The sequence below is a fragment of the Vulpes lagopus genome, chromosome X (assembly GCF_018345385.1).
Source record: "Vulpes lagopus strain Blue_001 chromosome X, ASM1834538v1, whole genome shotgun sequence".
NCBI classification, from domain to species: Eukaryota; Metazoa; Chordata; class Mammalia; order Carnivora; family Canidae; genus Vulpes; species Vulpes lagopus.
Genome location: NC_054848.1, coordinates 83,786,924 through 83,809,469, shown reverse-complemented (window position 1 = coordinate 83,809,469; position 22,546 = coordinate 83,786,924). Strand labels below are relative to the sequence as shown.

Below are 22,546 nucleotides of genomic sequence, written 5' to 3'. Positions count from 1 at the left end.
TGTTCCTAAGAATGTTTTCTTGCTTTTAGCCTGGCGATGAAGTTATCAACCTTACGACCTAGCTCTGGGTGCTAGACAGTAACAATTGGGCAAAATATTGATGGTATAGTGGCACATCTCTGTTGTTCACTTTTAATCATCATTATATCTGTTAACCGGGGCCCCTAAAGTAGCAGGGATTGCCACTGCTGATTTGGGCCAGCCACACCATTTGAAAATTAGCTATGATGATGCAGGTTGAAGGTCCATCTCAAATGTTAGTTGCAATTCCTTTGGGACCAAGTTCTACTCACAGATACCATTAATTAGTGGTAAGTCATGCATTCTCCAGCTGGTATCTGTCAGCCACTGGCAAGTGATAAGCTTACTTTTTCTTGCCTGTGTCGTGTAGAAGTTGGCGAGTCATCGTTGTTTTAATAAAATCAGCTCACATGTGCTTCTTGTCCAAAATGATACACTGGGATTTTAGGCGTGGTCGATTATGTGTGCAAGTCATTAAATTCTCCCATGGGCTAACGCCAAAATTTTGTAAAAGTTCAGACTTAGAAGCATGTGTTGAAATGGACTTGACCATAGTTTCTTAAAATTGATAATGGTTCAGCGCACTCATCGAGCAGTCGGCTAGGATTGTGCCAACTGCTCAATCCTAGACACCCATGGTAAAACATGTATTAAAGATTATAATGTTTACTCTCATTATGTGCTTTTAAAAAATCAGTGTTGGTAATTGTAGAAACTTTGTTTAGTAACTCCAGTGGCATTACTGTTCCACTTCCTGTCTGCCTCCACTTCCTGAATTTGCTCCTTCCAATAGTTTGTGGGTTTCTATCTGGGGCATAACTGGACAAATTGCTGAGATAATAGGACCAATGAAAATGATAACGCTAATTCAAAAAGATATACCCACCCCTATGTTTATCACAGCATTATTTACAATAGCCAAGATATGGAAGCAACCCAAGTGTAGATGAATGGATAAAGAAATGTGGGACACACACACAGACACACACAGTGGAATATTACTCATCCATAAAAAAAGAATGAAATCTTGCCAATTGCAACAACATAGTTGAACCTAGAGGGCATTATGCTAAGTGAAATAAATCAGACAAAGATAAATACCATGTCGTTTTACTCATATGTGGACTGTAAAGAACAAAAGCTTGGGTACTATTTTATAGTTTGTGCCTTTATCCCAGTGATAGATACAAAAAATGCATAATAAAGCCTGCCAGCTGTACTGTTTTATACAGTCTGATTATGACTTGACTTTACTGTGGCCAACACCTGATTCTTTAAAAGGTGATCAGAGCTTTTTCAAAGGTCTGGTGGAAGGTTAATTTGAAAAAACATCAGGCAAGAATGTGTAGAAACCTTTTCAATTTCTCAAAGTGGGTTACCTGTACCTGACAAGTATGTCGCTGGAAAGGCAGAATCTTCTAGTGGTTGCAGCCTTGGGTCTGAAGCCATACTACTTAGGTTTGAATCCCAGCTCCATGCCCTGACCAGTCACATTAACTTGGGTACATTACCAAATCTCTCTCTTCCTCAGATTCCTTGTCTGTAAAATGAGACTAATAATGGAACCTACCTTATGGAATTGTGGGAATTTAGTGAATTTGTCAATGTGAAACCCTTAGTGAGCCTGGCTTATAGGCAGGTGTTCAGCAAATACTAGTTGCTGTTTTTGCTCTTGCTGTTATGACCCTTCTCATTTGATTCTGTTGTTTAGGGCTGGGTTCCCCAGCTGCTTTTATATTTACCAGCTACCTCTTAGACTTTGAGCCACATTTAGAGCAGGAAAATTCAGATTGATTAGTTTTCACATGTTGTCCAACAACGCTATTCATTTTATTTAATTTCTTAAAGATTTTATTTATTTATTTGCGAGAGAAACAGAGAGAGATGCAGAGACATAGGCAGAAGAAGCAAGCTCCCTGCAGGGATCCTGATGTGGGACTCAGTCCCAGGACTCCAGGATCACGACCTGAGCCAAAGGCAGACACTTAACCGCTGAGCCACCCAGGTGCCTCCCAGCAACACTCTTTAGAGACTGACTTTGGGGAAAGTGGAATCTGTTGACTGAAATAAGTTATTTTTGATAGATCTATGGATTTCATGAATATACGAGCTCTGGTATATTGAAAGGATCCATTTTAATAATAGTGCCTTTGAAATAACCCACCTTAAAGATATTTTGGAATTGAGATGGCAACTTGCTTATTGTATAAAGGATACCCTCCTGTAGCACAAGTGAATACTGTTCCTTTGGAAACAGACTTTCCTGCAAGCTAAAACCTTTCAATAATTTGGATGTGAGTTTTAAAAATATGTATATACACTTGAAACCCACACTTTGATGGCTTGTCTTATTTTAGTGTTTCCCGAGTCTGTCATAGGCCTTGATCTTTTATTTATCCCTTTTTTTTTCTTTCATCTATTAAGGAGTAAATCACCCAACCATACAGACACATAGCAGATAGTGAAAGCTCATCCCCTTTCATATTTTAAATAGGTAGATTTAATGTCAACCTCTGAGGGAGCTAATTCAAGCAAGTACAATAATCTGGAATTAAATGCATAATGCACAAGGTTTCATCTTACTTTGCAATATGGATTTTTTTTCCGGACATCTGTGTCTCTGTGCCTTCCATCTCTACTTCTGTCTCTTGGCTGCAATATGGATTTAAATCAACAAACTAACTTGTAGCTTAGCTCCATTTATGTCTTAGTGGCTGCAGGCCCATACGAGTAGAACTATTTATGCTAAACTACTAATGTCCCTTGAATAACCCCCTTCATGGATTTGCTTCTAAGTGTATACCCATATTCTTTCTGAAGTGTCTAGATAAATTGTATATATGAAATGCAAATCACCTAGGTGTTTGAGAGTGAGATTATAAATTTACTGTAGACAAAGTCACTCGCCTCTCACCCACATGTGGGAGGTAGCAAAAGATGCCTCATTTAGATATTGTTTTGGGAAACTCATGATCACTTCTCATCAGTTGAAGATGCTGGAATTGTTAACATATTTAAAATACTTCCTACTCCATTCTAGAATATTGTGGACCAAGAGTCTTAATTTGTGTCTATACCAAGAAAATTGTATTTCTAAGACTTGGCTAAAAAGCATGCAAGTTCTGCCTAAAAAGTAATTTTGATTTTCTGAGTTCTTCCAGTTAATAAATGGTTTTGAGCAGGACAACTGGGTGGCTCAGTGGTTGAGTGTCTGCCTTTGGCTCAGGGTATCCAGGATAGAGTCCCACATTGGGCTTCCTGTGAGGAACCTGCTTCTCCGTCTGGCTATGTCTCTGCCTTCTCTCTGTGTCTCTCATGAATAAATAAATGAAATCTTTTAAAAATTCTCAAAATATAAATGGATTTGAGCACTTACCCTTAGCTCAGAAATGTATATTAATATAACAATATTAATAATAATAGTAATATTACAAAAGGGGAAATAAAATACTTATTAAAAATGAATATATATTCAACTTCCTGATAAAGGAAAATACTGGTTCTGTTTTCCAGTACCAAATTGGCAGTTTCACTTTAATTTTGATTAAATTTTTAATGATGATTCTAGTATAGTTAACATATACAATATTATATTAGTTTCAGGTGTGTAATATAGTGATTCAACAAATCTGTACATTACTCAGTGCTCATCATGATAAGTATACTCTTTAATCCCCTTCATCCATTTCACCCATCCCCAAACACACCTCCCCTCTGGTAACCATCAGTTTGTTCTGTATAGTAAGTAAGGGTCTGTTTTTTGGTTCGACTCTCTCTTTTTTCCCTTTTGTTCATTTGTTTTGTTTCGTAAATTTCGCATACCAGTGAAATCACATGGTCTTTGTCTTTCTCTTACTTTGCTTAGCATTATACTCTCTAGCTCCATCCATGTTGTTACACATGGCAAAATTTCATTCTTTGTTCCTTCTGAATAATATTTCATTGTATATGTATACCACAAACTATTGGAACTAAACCAAGTAAGAATTGTCTGCACAGTGAAGGAAACAATCAACAAAACTAAAAGGCAGCCTACTGAATAGGGGAAGACATTGGCAAATGACATATCTGATAAAGGGTTAGTATTCAAAATATATAAAGAACTGATACAACTCAACAGCCAAAAAGCAAATAATCTAATTAAAAGTAGGCAGAAGACATGAACAGATATTTCTCCAGAGAAGACATCCAGATGGCCAGAAAATATATGAAATGATGCTCAACGTCATTTGTCAACAGGGAAATGCAAACCAAAACTACGATAGTACCTCATACCTGTGAGAATGACAAAAATCAAGAACACAAGGAAAAAGTATTGGCAAGAGTGTTAAGAAAAAGGAACCCTCACGTGTTGTTAGTGGAAATGCAAACTGGTGCAGCCACTTGTAGAAAACAATATGGAGGTTCCTCAAAAAAGTTAAAAATAGAACTACCCTATGATCCAGTAGTCACACTGAGTATTTACCAAAAAAATATGAAAACACTAATTCAAAGGGATACATGCACTGCATGTTATTTCAGAATTATTTACAATAGCCAAATTATTGAGACATCCCAAGTACCCAAATTGGCAGAGTTTTATTCAATTAAACCATCCAGTGTTGGGCATTCTCATGTACTGCAAGTGGGAAGGTAAATTAGTATAGCTTTTCTGGAAGGCAGTTTGACAGTACAGGTCAAGAACTTGAATACACTCAAAACCTTTGACTAATCTACTTCTAAGAATTTATATTAAGAAAATAACCAGTGTTGCATATAGAACTTTATATTCTAAGATATTTATCATGGAGTTTGTTTTTTAAAAAGAGAATGAAACAACCTAATACCCCCAAATAGGGGATTCGTTAATAAATAAATCATGGTTCAATTATGTTGGTGTAGAGTCATGACACTAAGCAGGAAGTATAAGGGAATATTTAATGGCACAAAAATACTCATGTTAGTTTTAGAATATGGCTCACAAAAAATGCATTACTATATGCTGTTAATTTTGCGATAAAACCTTTTTACACAAAATGCACAGAAAATGAGCTTGTGGTTACTGGTCTGAAATGTAAAGGGCTTAGAAGTCATCATTCCCATTGTCACACAAAAAAAGCAGAAGGAACAACTTTTCATAAATCAATTACAACACTGACATCATAGGGCAAACTGCCCTGTTTTTTACTCTAAGATCTGAAAAGCCTGGTGAATGCAATCACCACTGCTGGATCCTAGTAGGAGGAAGGTGAAGGCTGATGTACTAGCTTGAGAGAAAAACTTTTTTGTGAGTTTCATCCAGGTTCTCAGGATGAAGACTGGAGAAGAATTCAGTGCTGCTCCAGACACAGGAGAGAAAAAGTAACCATTCTGAAATAAGCCCAAAGCTCTTAGTTCTCCTTAATTAATGCCTGCCCTCAAAGGAAATGATTTTACTAGAGTTTAACTGATTTGCATTTTGTTGGAGTCTAACCAGCTGGGGAGAAAGGAAATACCCAAGTCTACTAGCCTTCCTGTCTTATCTACACTAGTGGAGGAGAGCGGACATAATCAGCACTTTGGAGGTCACATCTCAGAAGCACAAACCCAGTAAAAGACTGAGAACTGATCATATGATTGTAGAATGTTTCTCCCTCCAGCCCCTGCCACAATTTGCCACCACATCGATAGGCCCCTTGTACAGGAGATTATAGCTGAAAGAACTGCACACCTCAGACACTATTTAAGAAAGAGTATCTAGGGAAGCCAAAAACAACAAGAGGGAAACAAACAAGGACATTAGAGCAAGTTTTAGCTCTGATATCACAGCTATGACAAAGAGTAAAAGTACCCTAATTCCTAGCTAGGTTAACATAAAACCTCATGCCAAAGGCTTATTTAACTTAGTTTCTTTTATTCAGTACATCATGTCTGACTTTCAACAAAAAAGCAAAGGCAGGTTAGAAGGCAAAAGACACAGTGTGAAGATAGAAGTCAAGCATCAGAACCAGACTCAATTATAGAATTTACTTTGGAACTATCAGACTGGGAATTTGTAATAACTGAGTAATATGCCTAGGACTCTGATAGTGAAAGTGGATAATATGCAAAAATATATGGAGAATGGAAACAGGGAGATGGAAACACTTAAAAATGAATTAAAAGGAAATGTGAGAAATCCGAAAAGCTGTAGCAGGGGGTGCTTGGGTGGCTCAGTTGATTGAGTGTCCAACTCTTGTTCAGCTCAAGTCATGATCTCAAAGTTGTTAGATCAAGCCTTGTGTCGGGCTCCATACTCAGTGGGGAGTCTGCTTGAGATTCTCTCTCTCCCTCTGCCTCAGCCTCTCCCCTCCTCAGGTAAATAAATCTTTAAAAGAAATGTGGGGGTGCCTGGGTGGCTCAGTCAGTTGGGCAGCTGCCTTTAGATCATATCATGGTCTTAGGGTCCTGAGATGGAACCCCATATTGGGCTCCCTTCTCAGTGAGGAATCTGCTTCTCCCTCTCCCTCTGCCCCTCCCCCTGCTCATGCTCTTTCTCTCAAATAAATCAATAAAAATTAAAAAAAAATAAAAAATATGAATGGTCTATACATATCAATTAAAAGAGACTAATGTAGTAGGTAAAAAAAAAAATAAATCAAGACTCAACTAAATGTTGTCTACAAGAAACCCACCTTAAATATAAAGCTCTATGTAAATTAAAAGTAGAAAGATGGAGAAAGATATAGCATGCTGACACTAATCAAAAGTAAGTGGGAGTAGCTATATTAATTACAGATAAAGTAGGCTTTCAGAGCAAGGAAAATTACATGTATGCACTTAACAGGGCATCAAAGTATGTGTGGCAAAAAACAGAGCTTCAAGGAGAAACAGACAAATCCACTATTATAGCTGGAGATTTTTACATCTCTTTATTAATAATTAACAGATCCAGAAGACAGAAAATCAGTAAGGATATAATTAAACTGAACAGCACCATCAATCAACCAGATATCATTGACCTCTATAGAATATTTCATCCAACAACAGTAGAATACACATTATCCTTAAGCTTATGTGAATCATCCATCAAGATAGACCACATTCATGGGTCATAAAACACACCTTACTACATTAGATATAATAGACGTTATTATACAAAGTAACCTCTCAGACCACACTGGAACTAAACTAGTACTCAGTAATAGAAAGATAGCTATAAAAAAAAAAAAAAAAAGAAAGATAGCTATAAAATCCCCAAATATTTAGAGATTAAATAATACAATTTAAAATAGCATATGGGTTGGGGTGCCTGGGTGGCTCAGTCAGTTGAGTTTCCAACTCTTGCATTCTGCTCAGGCCATGATTTCCTGGTTATGAGATTAAGGCCCAAGTCAGGCTCTGTGCTTATCAAAATTTACAGGATGCAACAAAAGCAGTGCTTAGGGGAAATTTGTAGCATAAAATCAATATATTAGAAAAAGAAAGATGTAATGTAAACAATTTGAGTTTCACCTACCTAGAAAAATAGGAGCAAATCAAATCCAAAGTAAGCAGAGAAAAATAAGTCAAAAAAATTAAAGCAGAAATCAATGAAAATGAAATGAGGAAACAATAGAGAAAAATCAATGAAACCAAAACTGGTTTTTGAAGAGATCCATATAATAAATCTCTAAGCAGGTTAATTAAGAAAAAAGGGAGAAGACAGAAATTACTAATATCAGAAATGAAAGAAAGGCCATCATCACTGTTGACCCATTGACATCAAAAGGATAATCAAGGAATATAATGAACAACTCTGTGTCCACAAATTTGATGATTTAGGAACTATGAACCAATACTTTGGAAGATACAATTCAACAAAACTCACACAAGAAGAAATACTCTGAATAGCTTATATCTATTAAATAAATTGAATCAACAATTTGTAACCTTCCAAAACAAAGTACCAGGCCCAGATGGTGAGCTGATGAAATTGACCAAATATCTAAGGAAGAAATAATCCTGACACTCTTCAGTCTGGATTAAAAGATAGAAGCAGGAAGAATACCACTTAACACATTCTATGAGGCCAACATTAACCTAATACTCAAACCAGGAAGAGATGTCACAAGAAATGAAAACTACAGGTCAATATCTCTTATGCAAAAATCCTCAGCAAAACATTAGCAAATTGAATCCAACGATGTTTGAAAAATCCACAAGTTATGGAATTTATTTCAAGCATACTAGGCTGTTTCAGCATTCAAAACTCAATTAATGTAACCTATCACATCAACAGGCTAAAGAAGAAAAATCACATGATTATATCAATAGATGAATAAAAGGCATTTGATGAAATCCAGCACTATCCGGCAAACCAGGAATACAGGGAAATTTCTTCAACTTCATAAAGCACATCTATGAAAATAATCTATGACTAACACCACACTCAATGGAGAAAAGTTAGGTGCTTTCCCCTTAAGATCAGGAACAAGGCAATGATGTCTCCTTTGACAACTCCAATTCAACATTGTACTTGAAATCCTAGCTAATGCAATAAGATGGGAAATGGAAACAAAGGGTGTAAAGGTTTAGAAGGAAGAAATAAATCTACCTTTGTTTATAGATGAAATGATCATCTATGTAAAAAGTCCTAAGGAATCAATAAAAAACCCTCCTTAATTTAATAAGCAATCATAGTAAAGTTGAAGGATACAAGATTAATAAGGAAAAGTCAGTTGCTTTCCTATATATCAGCAATGAACTATTGGAATTTGTAATTAAAAACACAATGCCATTTACATTAGCACCAAAAAAAAAAAAATACTTAGGTATAAATCTAGTAAAATGTTTACAAGATCTCTAAGGAAAACGATAAAATTATCAGGAAAGAAATCAAATAAATGGAAAGATATACCATATTCATGGATAGGAAGACCCAATATGGTCAAGATGCCAGTTCTTCCCAAGTTGATATGTAGATTCTATATAATACCAATCACAATCCCAGCAATTTACTTTGTGGAAATAAATGAAGTGATTGTAAAGTTTCAGCGAGAAGGCAAAAGACCCAGAGTTTCCTACACAATATTGAAACACAATGAGTTTGAGGACTGACACTACCCAACTCGTATGTAATAGCCAGAAATATACCCACACAAATATAGTGAACTGATTTCTGACAAAAGGAGCAGTGACATTTCATTGGAAAAAGGGTAATCTTTTCAACAAATGGTACCAGAAGAACTAGATACCCACATGCAAAAAAATGAATGTAGACACCGACCTTAAAACTTTCCCCAAAATCACTTGAAATAGATCAAATGTCTAAATATAAAATACATAAATATAAAACTTCTAAAAGATAACATGTGAGAAAATCTAGGTGACCTTGGGTTTGGTAGTGAGCTTTTAAACACAACACCAGAAGCACACTCCATGACAGAAAAAAATTGATAAATCAGACTTCATTAAAAGTAATAAGTTCTGCTCTGCAAAAAAACACTGTTGAGCAAATGGAAATACAAGCCACAGACAGAGGGAAAATACTAGCAACACACGTATCTGGTAGAGGACTTGTGTCTAAAATATGCAAAGAACTCTTAAATCTCACACAAAAAAGAAAAGGAATTGACCAAGCCAATTAATAAATAAACGAAGAGCTAAACAGACACCTCACCAAAGAATATCTTCTTATATATATATATATATACAGGTCGTAAATAAGTATATGGAAAGATGCTCCCCATCATATGTCATTAGGAAATTACAAATTAAGTCACCACACCCATCAGAATGGCTGATACCAGAAATACAGAGAACACCAAAAATACTTGTAAGGATATGGAGCAGCAGGACCTGTCATTCATTGCTGGTGGGAATGTAAAATGGTATAATCACCTTGGAAGACAGTTTCAAAGTTTCCTACAAAGCAAAGCATTGCTTCACTATGTAATCTAGCAGCCATACTCCTAGGCATTATCCAAATGAGTTGAAACCATGTCCACATGAAACGTGTACACATATGTTTATAGCAGCTTTATTCATAGTTTCCAATAATTGGAAGCAACCAGGATGCCCTTCAGTAGGTGAATTGGTAAATAAGCTGTACGCCCATACAACAGAATATTACTCAGTGACAAAATAAATGAGCTGTTAAGTAATGCAAAGACAAGGAGGAACTGTAAATGCATATTTCTAAGTGCAAGAAGCAAGGTTAAAAAGACTTCACATCCTGTGATTCCAACCATATGACATCTTGAAAAGATGAGACTATAAAGACAGTAAAAAAAAAAAAAATCACTGACTTTCAGGAGTTGGGGGGATGGGGGAGATGAACAGACAGAATACAGGGGATATTTAGGGCACTGAAGCTATTCTGTATGATACCATAAAAGTCACTATATATCATCATGCATCTGTCATAACACATACAACTACGCAAAACAAAGTGCATGCTCACATAAAGCACGTGCTTTAGTTAATATATCACTAGTGGTTCATTAATTGTAACAAAGGTACCACTGTCAATGTAAGATGTTAATAACAAGGGAGTTGGGGGTGGGGTCAAGAGAGGCCATATGGGAACCCTCTGTACTTTCTGCTTAATTTTTTTTGTAGACTTCAAACTGGTGTAAGAAATAAAGTCTATTAACTAAAAAAAAAAAAAAGAAAAAAGAGTAGGAGTGATCTTCTGAAAATGTTAAAAGTGGTGATCTTCTGGTAGTGGAATTAATATGTGATTTCTCATTCCTCTCTATATTTCTTTTGTTTTATTAAGGTATGACTTACATGCAACAAAATTCACCCTTTTTGTAGGGTGCAGTTTTCTGACTTTTGACAGAGGCATTCTGCCAGGTAGACACCACCATAATCAAGATACAAAAATGGCTCCATCATCCACATTTCCTCTGCGCCCCTTTGTAGTTAAGATTCTTACCCCCTCCCCGGGCCTAGATAACTATGGATCTGTTTTCTCTCTCTGCAGTTTTGCCTTTTCCAGAATCAAAAGAAGTGGAATCATACCACATGTGGACTTTCAGTCTGGCTTTATTCATTTAGCATAATGCCTTTGAGATTCATCTATGTTTGTGTGCTTCCGGCTTTCATTTCTTTTTATTGCTAATATTCCATTGTGTGGATGTTTATAAATTCATGAGTTGAAGGACATTCTAGTTGCTTTAGGTTTTGTGGATAATGAAAAGAGCCATTCTAAACACATAGGTATACGTTTTTGTGTTAATATATGTTTTTTTTTTTTCTGTTATGATGATCACTTTCTTGTTGTAGATTTTAACAGGATTTGGGGGGAATTTGCATGCAGCTTAGTGACACTGTGTCAACAATATTTCACTAATCAGTTTTTAAAACCTGCATTAGCTGACTAAAGTGCCAGGGTTTTCATGAACTGCATATATGTTTTTATTTCACTCAGAAAAATACCTAGGAGTGACATTGTTGAGTTGTGTAATAAGTAAGTGTTAAGTAAGAAACTGCCAGCTTGTTTCCAGTGTGGCTTTACAGTTTTGCATTTCCACCAGCAAATATGAGGAGAGTCCCAGTTGTTTCACATCCTCACCAGTACTTAGCATGGTTTAGGTTTTTTGAGTTTAGCCATTCTGATAGGTGGGTGATGATATCACATCGTGGCTTCAAGTTGCATTTCTCTGCTGATTAACTATATGTTTGATATCTGTATATACTCCTTGGTAAAATGCCTTCAAATTGTATTCCCATTTTAAAAATTGGATTGTTTCCTTATCCTTAAGTTTTGAGATTTCTTTACACATTCTAGATAAAAGCCTTTAATTAGAAATATGATTTGCAAATAATTTCTCTCAACCATGGATTTACTTTTTATTCTCTATGCTCTTTTTCTAAAAAAAGATTTTATTTATTTTAGAGAGAGAGAGTGTGTGTGTGTGCACAAACAGGGGTAGGGGCAGAGGGAGAGAGAGAAGCAGATTCCCTGCTGAGCGGGGAGCCACTCAGGGCCCGATACCGGTACCCTAAGATCATGACCTGAGTGGAAGGCAGAGGCTTAACCAGCTGAGCCACCCCGGAGCCTCTCAACACTCTTTCAAAAACAGAAGTTCTTAATTTTAACAAGGTTCTATTTTCTATTTCTTTTATGTATTGTGGTTTTGGTGTCATATCTTAGAAATCTTTGCCTAACCCAATATCACAAAGATAGCCTTCAATAATTTCTTCTAGAAGTTTTATTTATTTTTTTTCTTTAAAGATTTTATTTATTCATGAGAGATACATATAGAGAGAGGCCGAGACACAGGCAGAGGGAGAAGCAGGGTCCCCGAAAGGAGCCCAATGTGGGACTCGATCCCGGACCTTGGGATCACACCCTGAGCCAAAGACAGACACTCAACCACTGAGCCACCCAGGCATCCCTCTTCTAAAAGTTTTGAAATATGAAAGTTTACATGAAAGTCTATCTATGATCCATCTTGAATTAATTTTTGTATATGGTTTGAGTTACAGATTCATTTTAGTTCATGTTTTGTACATGACTGTCCAAATGTTCCAGCAGCATTTGTTCAAGAAGTCTGTTTCTCCGTTGAATGGTCTTTGCACCCTGGTTGAAAATCAATTGAATACATAAGTGTGGGTCTATATTTTGACTTATCATTCTGTTCTGTTGGTATATTTGTCTAACCTTTTGCCAAAAACACATGGCCTTGAAAACTATGATTTTACATTAAGTCTTGAAATCACATCATATATGTCCTCCCAAATCTTTCTTGGTCAGAATTGTTTTGGCTATTCTAATTCTTTGCCTTTCGACATGAACTTTTGAATTAGTGTACCAATTTTTACAAAATATCCTGCTAATATTTGGTCTTAGGTTTCCTTGAATCTATAAATCACTGTGGGGGGAATTGACATCTTCACAGTATTGTGACTCCTGATTCACAAACAAGACATACCTATCCATTTTTAAGCCTTCTTTGATTTCTTTTATCATCGTCTTGTAGATTTCTGAGTACAGATCGTGGACACATTTTGTTGGATTAATAAATACCTCAGTGTTTCCATGTTTGGAGGGAGCTATTTCAAGTGGTAATTTTTAAAATTTCAATTTGTTTGTTCTTTATAGAATATATAAATGTGATCGGATTTTTTTCTGTTGGCCTTGTATTCTGTAGTCTTGCTGAATTCTCTTATGATTTATAGCAACTTTTTAATTTATTATTTATTGAAGTTTGATTTGCCAACATAAAATATGACACCCAGTGCTCATCCCATCAAGTGCCCTCCTCAGTGCCCATCACCCAGTTACCCCATTGCCCTGCCCGCCTCCCCTTCCTACTTTTCCCACTTATTTTCCCTCCTTGCCCTTGTAATCCGTTTTACTATTTCTTATATTCCCCGTATGAGTGAAACCATATGACGATTGTCCTTCTCCGATTGACTTACTTCACTCAGCATAATACCCTCCAGTTCCATCCATGTCGAAACAAATGATGGCTTTTTGTCCTTTCTAATGGTTGAGTAATATTCCATTGTATATATAGACCACATCTTTATCCATTCATCTGTCTAAGGACACCGAGGCTCCTTCCACATTTTGGCTATTGTGGACATTGCTGCTATAAACATTGGGGTGCAGGTGTCTCGGTTTTTCATTGCATCTGTATCCTTGGGGTAAATCCCCAGCAGGGTAATTGCTGGGTCATAAGATAGTTCTATTTTTAACTCCTTGACAAACCTCCACACAGTTTTCCAGAGTGGCTGTACCACTTCACATTCCCACCAGCAGTGCAAGAGGGTTCCCCTTTCTCCACATCCTCTCCAACATTTCTTGTTTCCTGTCTTGTTAATTTTCCCCATTCTCACTGGTGTGACATGGTATCTCATTGTGGTTTTGATTTGTATTTCCCTGATGGCCAGTGATGTGAAGCACTTTCTCATGTGCTTATTGGCCATGTGTAGATCTTCTTTGGTGAAATTTCTGTTCATGTCTTTTTCCCGTTTCATGATTGGATTGTTTGTTTCTTGGGTATTGAGTTTAATAAGTTCTTTATAGATCTTGGATACTAGCCCTTTATCTGATATGTCGATTTGCAAATATGCTTTCCCATTCTGTAGGTTGTCTTTTAGTTTTGTTGACTGTTTCTTTTGCTGTGCAGAAGCTTTTTATCCTGATTAAGTCCCAGTAGTTCATTTTTCCTTTTGTTTCCCTTGCCTTCATAGATGTATCTTGTAAGAAGTTACTGTGGCCAAGTTCAAAAGAGGTGTTGCCTGTGTTCTCCTCTAGGATTTTGATGTAATATTGTCTCACATTTAGATCTTTCATCCATTTTGAGTTTATCTTTGTGTATGATGTAACGGAATGGTCCAGTTTCATTCTTCTGCACGTGGCTGTCCAATATTCCCAGCACCATTTATTGAATATTCCCCTGGCTATTCGGGGCCTTTATGATTCCACACAAATCTTTTTTTTTGTATATTTTTTTATTGGAGTTTGATTTGCCAACATATAGCATAACACTCAGTTCTCATCCCATCAAGTGCCTCCCTCAGTGCCCGTCACCTAGTCACCTCAACCCCCCGCCCACCTCCCTTTCCACCACCCCTTGTTCGTTTCCCAGAGTTAGGTGTCTCTCATGTTCTGCCACCCTCACTGATATTTCCCACTCATTTTCTCTCCTTTCCTCTTTATTCCATTTCACTATTAGATTCCACACAAATCTTAAGATTATTTGTTCCAACTGTCTGAAGAAAGTACATGGTATTTTGATAGGGATTGCATTGAATGTGTAAATTGCCCTAGGTAGTATAGACATGTCCGTGATATGTATTCTTCCAATCCATGAGCACGGAATATTTTTCCATCTCTTTGTGTCTTCCTCAATTTCTTTCAGAAGTGTTCGTAGTTTGTAGGGTATGGATCCTTTACCTCTTTGGTTAGGTTTATTACTAGGTGCTGTATGGCTTGGGGTGCAATTTTTAAAAAAATTTTTTATCTATTTATTCATGAGACAGAGAGACAGAGACACAAGCAGACTCCACGCAGGGAACCCGACATGGGACTCGATCCCGGGTCTCCAGGATCAGGTCCTGGGCTGTAGGCGGTGCTAAACCGCTAAGCCACCAGGGCTGCCCTGGGGTGCAATTTTAAATGGGAATGATTCCTTAATTTCTCTTTCTTCAGTCTCATTGTTAGTGTGTAGAAATGCCACTGATTTCTGTGCATTGATTTTTTATCCTGCCACACTGCCGAATTGCTCTGGGAGTTCTAGCAATCTTGGAGTGGAGTCTTTCAGTTTTCTATGGACAGTATCATGTCATATGCAAAGAGGGAGAATTTGACTTCTTCTTTGCTAATTTGAATGCCTTTTCTTTCTTTTTGTTGCCTGTTTGCTGAGGCTAGGACTTCTAGTACTATGTTGAATACCAGTGGTGAGAGTGGACATCCCTGTCGTGTTCCTGACCTTAGGGGAAAGGCTCTCAGTGTTTCCCCATTGAGAATGATATTTGCTGTGGGCTTTTCATAAATAGATTTTAGGATGCTGAGGAATGTTCCCTCTATCCCTACACTCTGAAGAGTTTTGATCAGGATTGGATGCTGTATTTTGTCAAATGCTTTCTCTGCATCTATTGAGATGATCATATGGTTCTTGTTTTTTCTCTTGTTGATGTGATCTAACACATTGATTGTTTTACGAGTGTTGAACTAACCTTGCATCGTAGGGATAAATCCCACTTGGTCATGGTGAATAGTCTTCTTAATGTACTGTCAGATCCTATTGGCTAGTATCTTGTTAACAATTTTTGCATCCATGTTCATCAGGGATATTAGTCTATCATTCTCCTTTTTGGTGGGGTCTGGTTTTGGAGTTAAGGTGATGCTGGCCTCATACAACGAGTTTGGAAGTATTCCATCTCTTTCTATCTTTCCAAACAGCTTTAGTAGAATAGGTATGGTTTCTTCTTTAAATGTTTGATAGAATTCTCCTGAAAAGCCATCTGGCCCTGGACTTTTGTGTCTCAGGAAGTTTTTGATGACTGCTTCAATTTCCTCACTGGTTATTGGCCTATTCAGGTTTTCTATTTCTTCCTGTTCCAGTTTTGGTAATTTGTGGTTTTCAGAAATGCATCCATTTCTTCTAGATTGCTTAATTTGTTGGCAAATAGCTGCTTATAGTACATTTTTTAAAATTGTATTTCCTTGGTATTGGTTGTGATCTCTTTCATTTATGATTCTATTAATTTGTCTTTTCTCTTTCTTTTTAGTAATGCTGCTAGTGGTTTATTATATTTTATTAATCCTTTCAAAGAACCAACTCCTGGTTTTGTCAATCTGTTCTACAGTTCTTCTGGTCTCTATTTCATTGAGTTCTGCTTGAATCTTTATTATCTCCCTTATTCTGCCTGGTGTAGATTTTACTTGCTGTTCTTTCTCCAATTCCTTTAGGTGCAAGGTTAGCTTGTGTATTTTTTTCCAGTTTTTTGAGGAAGGCTTGTATTGTGATGTATTTCCCTCTTAGGATTGCTTTTGCTGTATCCCAAAGATTTTGAACGGTTGTATCTTCATTTTCATTAGTTTCCATGAATCTTTTTAAATCTCTGATTTCCTGGTTGACCCATTCATCTGTTAGTAGGATCTTCTTGAACCTTCATGTGTTTGAGTTTCTTCCAAATTTCTTCTTGTGATTGAGTTCTAGTTTGAAAGCCTTGTGGTCTGAAAATATTCAGGGGACAATCCCAATCTTTTGGTATCGGTTGAGACCTGATTTGTGACCCAGTACAGTATGTGGTCTGTTCTGGAGAAAGTTCCATGTGCACTAGAGAGGAATGTATAGCAACTCTAAATCTTACTATTTATAGTAACTCTAAATCGATTATTTTGGGATTTTTCTTTGTAGACAGCCATCTAATACCATCTAATATTAGATCAGTTTTGTGTTTTATTCTCTAATATGTATGCCTTTTCCTTCTTTTTCTTATCTGATTTCACTGGCTATGCTCTCCAAAGTGGTGGAGCAGGCATCCTTGTATAACTCTCAATCTTAGGGAGAAAGCATTGTCTTTTTCCATTAAATATGATATTAGCTGTAGGTGTTTTGGAAGATGCTCTTATTAGGTTGACAAAGGTCCTTTTCTATTTTGCTGAGAGTTTCTGTCACAGGTTGATGTAGAATTGTTAAATGCTTTTTCAGCATCTATTGTGTTGATCACATGATTTTTCTTCTCCAGATTGGTGATGAATTATGGATGAATTATGTTGCCTGAATTGTGAATGTTGAATTAGCCTTTAATTTTCAGGATAAATACCACTTGCTCATAAAGTATTATCCTTTTTATATATTGTTGGGTCTAAATTACTGAAGTTTTATTGAAAATGTTTGTATCTATGTTCAGGAGGGATATTGGTCTCTATTTTCCTTCTTTTTTTAAAAAAAAAAAAGATTTTATTTATTTATTTGTGAGAGACACAGAGAGAGAGAGGCAGAGACACAGGCAGAGGCAGAAGCAGGCACCCTTCAGGGAGCCTGGTGTGAGACTTGATCCCAGGGCCCCAGGATCACGACCTGAGTCGAAAGTAGATACTCAACCACTGAGCCACCCAGGTGCCCCTCTATTTTCATTCTTGTAATACCTTTAATCTTGTTTTCATGTCAGTGTCATGCTTACATCAGTGATTTAGTTGGGAAGCAATCTCTCCTCTTCATATTTTCTGAAATATTTGATATAATGATAGAATTCACCACTGAAGCTATCTGGCCTTGGAGTTTTCTTTGTGACAGAGGTTTTTTTTTTGTTTTTTTTTTACTACTAATTCATGTTCTTTAAAAGATATAAGAGGCACTCCTTGGTGGCTTAGTCCGTTAAGCCTCTAACTCTTGATTTCAGCTCAGAACGTGATCTCAGGGTCTGAGATCCACCCCGTGTTTCAGGCTCTACACTCAGTGGGTCTGAGATTCTTTTCCTCCTTCTCCCTCTGCCCCTGCCCCTGCTCATGTGCTGGCTCTCTCTCAGAAATAAATAAATAAATAAATAAGTAAATAAATAAATAAATGGAATATTCCTGTTATATAGTTCTTCTAGATTGAGCTTTGGTAATTTGTGTCATTCAATGAATTCATCGGTTTCATCTAAGTTGCTAAACTAAGTGACATAAAGTTATTTGTAATACTCCTTTTTTATGCATTTTAAAAAATGCCCTCTGTTGTCCCTAATATTGAGAATTTGCATCTTCTCTCTTTTTCTTTGCTTGTGTTGTAAGAAGCTTATCCATTTTATTAATTTTATTATAAAACAGGTTTGGTCTCACAGCTTTTTTTTTCTGTTGATTTTCTGTCTTCAATTTCACTGGATTATTTTGCTCTAGTTTTTCTGGTTTCTTAAGGTGTTGGTTTGAGACTTTTCTCCTTTTCTAATATAGGTATTTTAGTGATATAAATTTCCCTTTAAGTACTTCTTTAGCCGAACCCCACTGATTTTGATATCCTGTGTTTTTATTTTCACTTAGTACAAACAGTTTTCTAATTTCCCTTTTGATTTTTTCTTCGACCCACAGGCTGTAAGATACCAGTATATTACAAGTGGTTGTCTCCTGCAGGAATTTATGTCATGTTTTTCATATATATACATTGACGTTATTATTTTATTCTTTTTGGAACTTTGTGAATGTATTCCAGTTTTCTACATTAAGTATGCATCACTTTTCTAAAAAGAAAATAATCAGTTAACATAAAATAATGCTCTGCATTTTGTAGTACTTTATAATTTACAGAGAGTTTCATTTAATCCTGCAATCTCTGCTTGAGAAACAGATAATCTATATTCCACAGATGTGGAAAACTGAGATTGACAGTTTATTTTTTATTTTATATTTTAAAATTTTATTGTTTCTGAGGAGGGAGAGGAGAGGAGAGGGGGGAGTGGCAGAGGAAGAAAGAGAGAGAATATCAAGCAGACTCTGCACTGAGTGCAGACCCTGGCACGGGGCTCAATCTCATGACCCTGAGATAATGACCTGAGCCAAAATCAGGAGTTGGATGCTTAACTGACCAAGACACCCACGCACCCCTATTTTTAACTTTTTTTTGAGATTGACAGTTTCAATAATTTGCTCAATGCCACACAGCTAGAGCTAGTTAAAATGCAAACCCAGATTTTCTAACAGTTCATCATTCTGAAGAAGTTGAAAATCAAGATTTGAAAAGTAAATTGGAATTTATCTTGTGAGTAGCTGGAAAAAAAAAAAAAACAACATTGAGCGTCTTTGAAGCAGTGATTGACCTGAGACAAGGATCTCAGTGTAGTTTTAATCTGCATCTCTCCTTACTAGTGAGGTTGAACATCTTTTATGTTTATTGCCTATTTTCCTTTTTTCTTACCCCAAATTTTTACTCATGTCCTGGATAAATAGATCATCTTTTTACTGGATTGGTTGGTCCTTAACTTATTAATTTAAATGATCAGAAAAGGTTCCCGATACTAACATTTTATTTGTTGGAAATATCTTCTCCCAATTTCTTGCTTATCTGCCTTTCCTTTATTTTAAGATTTGGATCATCAGAGAAATGGTGTACTGGAGAGTGGGGGAAACTAATGTGTTTGCTACAAGATACAGTCTTGGTTTGCTTTGACCTTGTATGATGGGATGCAGGAGGTAGATGAGGATGGGATGCAAAGGTGAATCATGTGGTTTGGAAATTCATTTACCAGTCATTTGCTAATTGATTATATTTATCAGCCACAGTATGCTAGGCCTGCTAGCAGAGAGTGAAGAATAAATGTTGCCTGCTTTTAAGGAACTTTTACTTTAATGGAGAAATAAGACATGAAAAGTAATGCAAGTAACATAGTATGTGCTCAAGTAACTGTAGCACAAGATAAGCTGTGGCTATGAAAATCTCTGTTCATCAAAGAAGAAGGAGGCATTGCTTTTGAGTAAATTGGGAGTTGCTTATATATAAAAAAAAAGTCTGTAAGTTGGAAGAAAGCAAGGACTATGGGTATTTTTGCTCACCATTTTATCCTCAGCAGTCATCAGAGTGCCTGATAATCAGTAAGTGTCCAAATATTGTTTAATGATTTAATGATATTAGCATGCATGGGCAAAGCCATTTACAGGAACTTAACATAATGTTTTTAGTTCATTACTCCTACACCACCTCTGGGCAACTCTGAGAAGGATTGATCAGCATTTCGGATGTTCGCTTGCATTTCAAAAGCAAAGGAGTACAACTTCTTTCAGGAAGGACACATGACAGGCTCCCTTATCCTACTGTTTTAACAGAGCAGTAACCAAGATCTGTGCTTCACTCGGGCAAAGCTGGGTCTGAATCTCCTGTCAGTTACTTACTGGTTATATGACTCTTGATTTCCCTCATCTATGAAATGATACTAACAGTGCTGCCAACCTTACTGGATCATGGTAGGATCAAATAAGCACAGCACTTAAAAGCCTGAGCCCATAGGAGAGCTTCTGTCAATATTCCCTATGCCTCTGCTCCTGATATACACTAAACCAGGTAGAATGTGTGATTGCCTTTGGGTTTAATGACTTTGTCCATGGTGTCTAACAGTCATACTCTCCATCTCCTTCCTTGCAGATTCAGAGACATATTGTGTGTTTCAAGACAAGAAGTACAGAGTGGGTGAGAGATGGCATCCTTACCTGGAACCTTATGGGTTGGTTTATTGTGTGAACTGCATCTGCTCAGAGGTACAGTGCCATACCCAATTTTGCTCCTCATCATGCATTGGGTACTTCCAATGCCCGGGTTTGCTAGGAAGCAGGCATGGTTAAAGCCTAAGAGGAGTTAGGAAGCAGCTTATAAGGAGAAATATACGTCTCCTGACTAATTTTTCCCTTGGTGCCTTTTGGTTGGATTTGTGTGTGTGTGTGTGGGGGATCTCTGAGTATTTTCTAGGGACGTATATTTATGGTCTCTTAGGCAGATGATATGGGACGTGGTGGGAGAATGTAGAATAGTTTGATAGTGGGAATGGGGAAACAAAGAGTTTTTAGTACTGGCCTCTCACTTGAGACCTTGTGGAATTCCAAACTATAACTCCTCCTTAGTGCCCAGGTAGAACAGAAGCAGTCACTTGCAAGCCAGATTTCTTTTGCCATTTACACAGAATATTGGGCTCGGAGTAAAGACAGACCATGTTTCCAACTCTGGCTCTGCCACCTGTGAGCCCTTTTACCTCGGACAAGTTACCTAAACTCTCTAAGTTCCCTTCAGCTTCTTTTTCTTCAAAACCCAATTTTGAAGGAGTTTTCATTATCATCACAAGATAATGATACTGTGTATTTCATATGACTGTGGTAAGGATTAAATTCACTAATACAATTCAGCTACTTGAAAATGGGCTTGGTCAGAGTCAACATTTAAGAGATGTCAACTGCTGTCAGTGTCATCATCCTCACTATCATTATGGCTATTATTTTTATTAATTTGTTAACTCTAGAGCAGAATTCAGTTTAAAGCCTTAAGGAGGCATTGGTGTAGGCCCCAGCCAGGAGTGGTTTCTGATGTGCTTTGTTGATTTCACTTGAAGATGATACTACTTGGCTCTGATGAGAGTGGCACATAAGGAGGCTCTGTGGTGTTTCCAAATGCAACAATCCAAAAAACGTGTTCTAGGAGAAAAGAAAGAGGTTTAGGGTATGGTAATTCAGATTTGTATAAAAGAAGCCTGCCTCTTTAAATGGCTAGGGTAGGTAGTAAATAGAGCATCTGGAGACAGATTAGCTGCCTGGTATGACATGATTGTGTCAGATTCTTGACCCAACATGCTGGAAATGGACAGCTAACCCTTGGGGGCTGAGCTTTGCTGTCTGCAGGGCTGTGAAAATGTTAATATGATCCCAGGGCCGACAGCTCAAGTGCTAGGCATCTTCTCTTTCCCTATCCTCTTTGTCACCCTCTTCCCCCACAAGCACATGATAGATGCAAGTCACCCTTGTTTGGAATGAATTATGGATGGAAATGCTAATGATAAATTTATTTCCAAAGGTTTCCTTTGATCTAGCAATGGTTGAGAGCTGTCAGAGCTGGGGATCTTGTAATTGTAAATCAGGCAGGGACCCAGTCAGTCACCCTGCCCAGGCATACTAGGTAATCAACCCAATTCCAAACCCTAACCTGTTCTCAGAAAGCTTATGACTGAAATGGAAAATGAGGAGAGAAGGCAGCCCAGCCTGCTGGACCAAGGCAGAGTTATATGGAATCCAGGACTCATGTGCCAGTGATGTCTCCTTGCCCAGGGGTGGCTAGCAGCTCAGAGGACCCACCACTCATTGTCCCTTCCTTCCCATGGCATCAGGCAAGTGATTGTGTAATTAGACTAGGCACCTGTCAATGTGCAGCTGGACCAGGAAATGGTGAAAACACTACATAAGCAGGCCAGGAGGTGCCTGCCACAATTGGTGAGAGGCTTTGATAACTGGAGCAAGAGTGACCCCAGCTTTAGAAAAATATGCCAGTAAACTATCAACCAATCCAGCAGAGGGACTAGTGATGCGAAAAGGGAAGAAAATGCTGATTTCATTCAGCTTCTTGGGAGTGCATCATTCCTTGTCTGGGTGAGTCCCTGCATGACTATTTCCCAAAAGGGCATGAGCACA

The 22,546-nt window shown here is 37.3% G+C and overlaps 1 protein-coding gene across 1 annotated transcript in view; it reads left to right on the top strand.

Moving 5' to 3' along the window:
- The window catches only part of CHRDL1 (chordin like 1), a 124,686-nt gene that overhangs the window by 12,722 nt on the left and 89,418 nt on the right, over positions 1-22,546 (top strand). Inside the window, 1 exon segment of the mRNA XM_041741286.1 lies at positions 20,523-20,635. Within this exon segment, the coding sequence (XP_041597220.1) occupies positions 20,523-20,635 (113 nt within the window).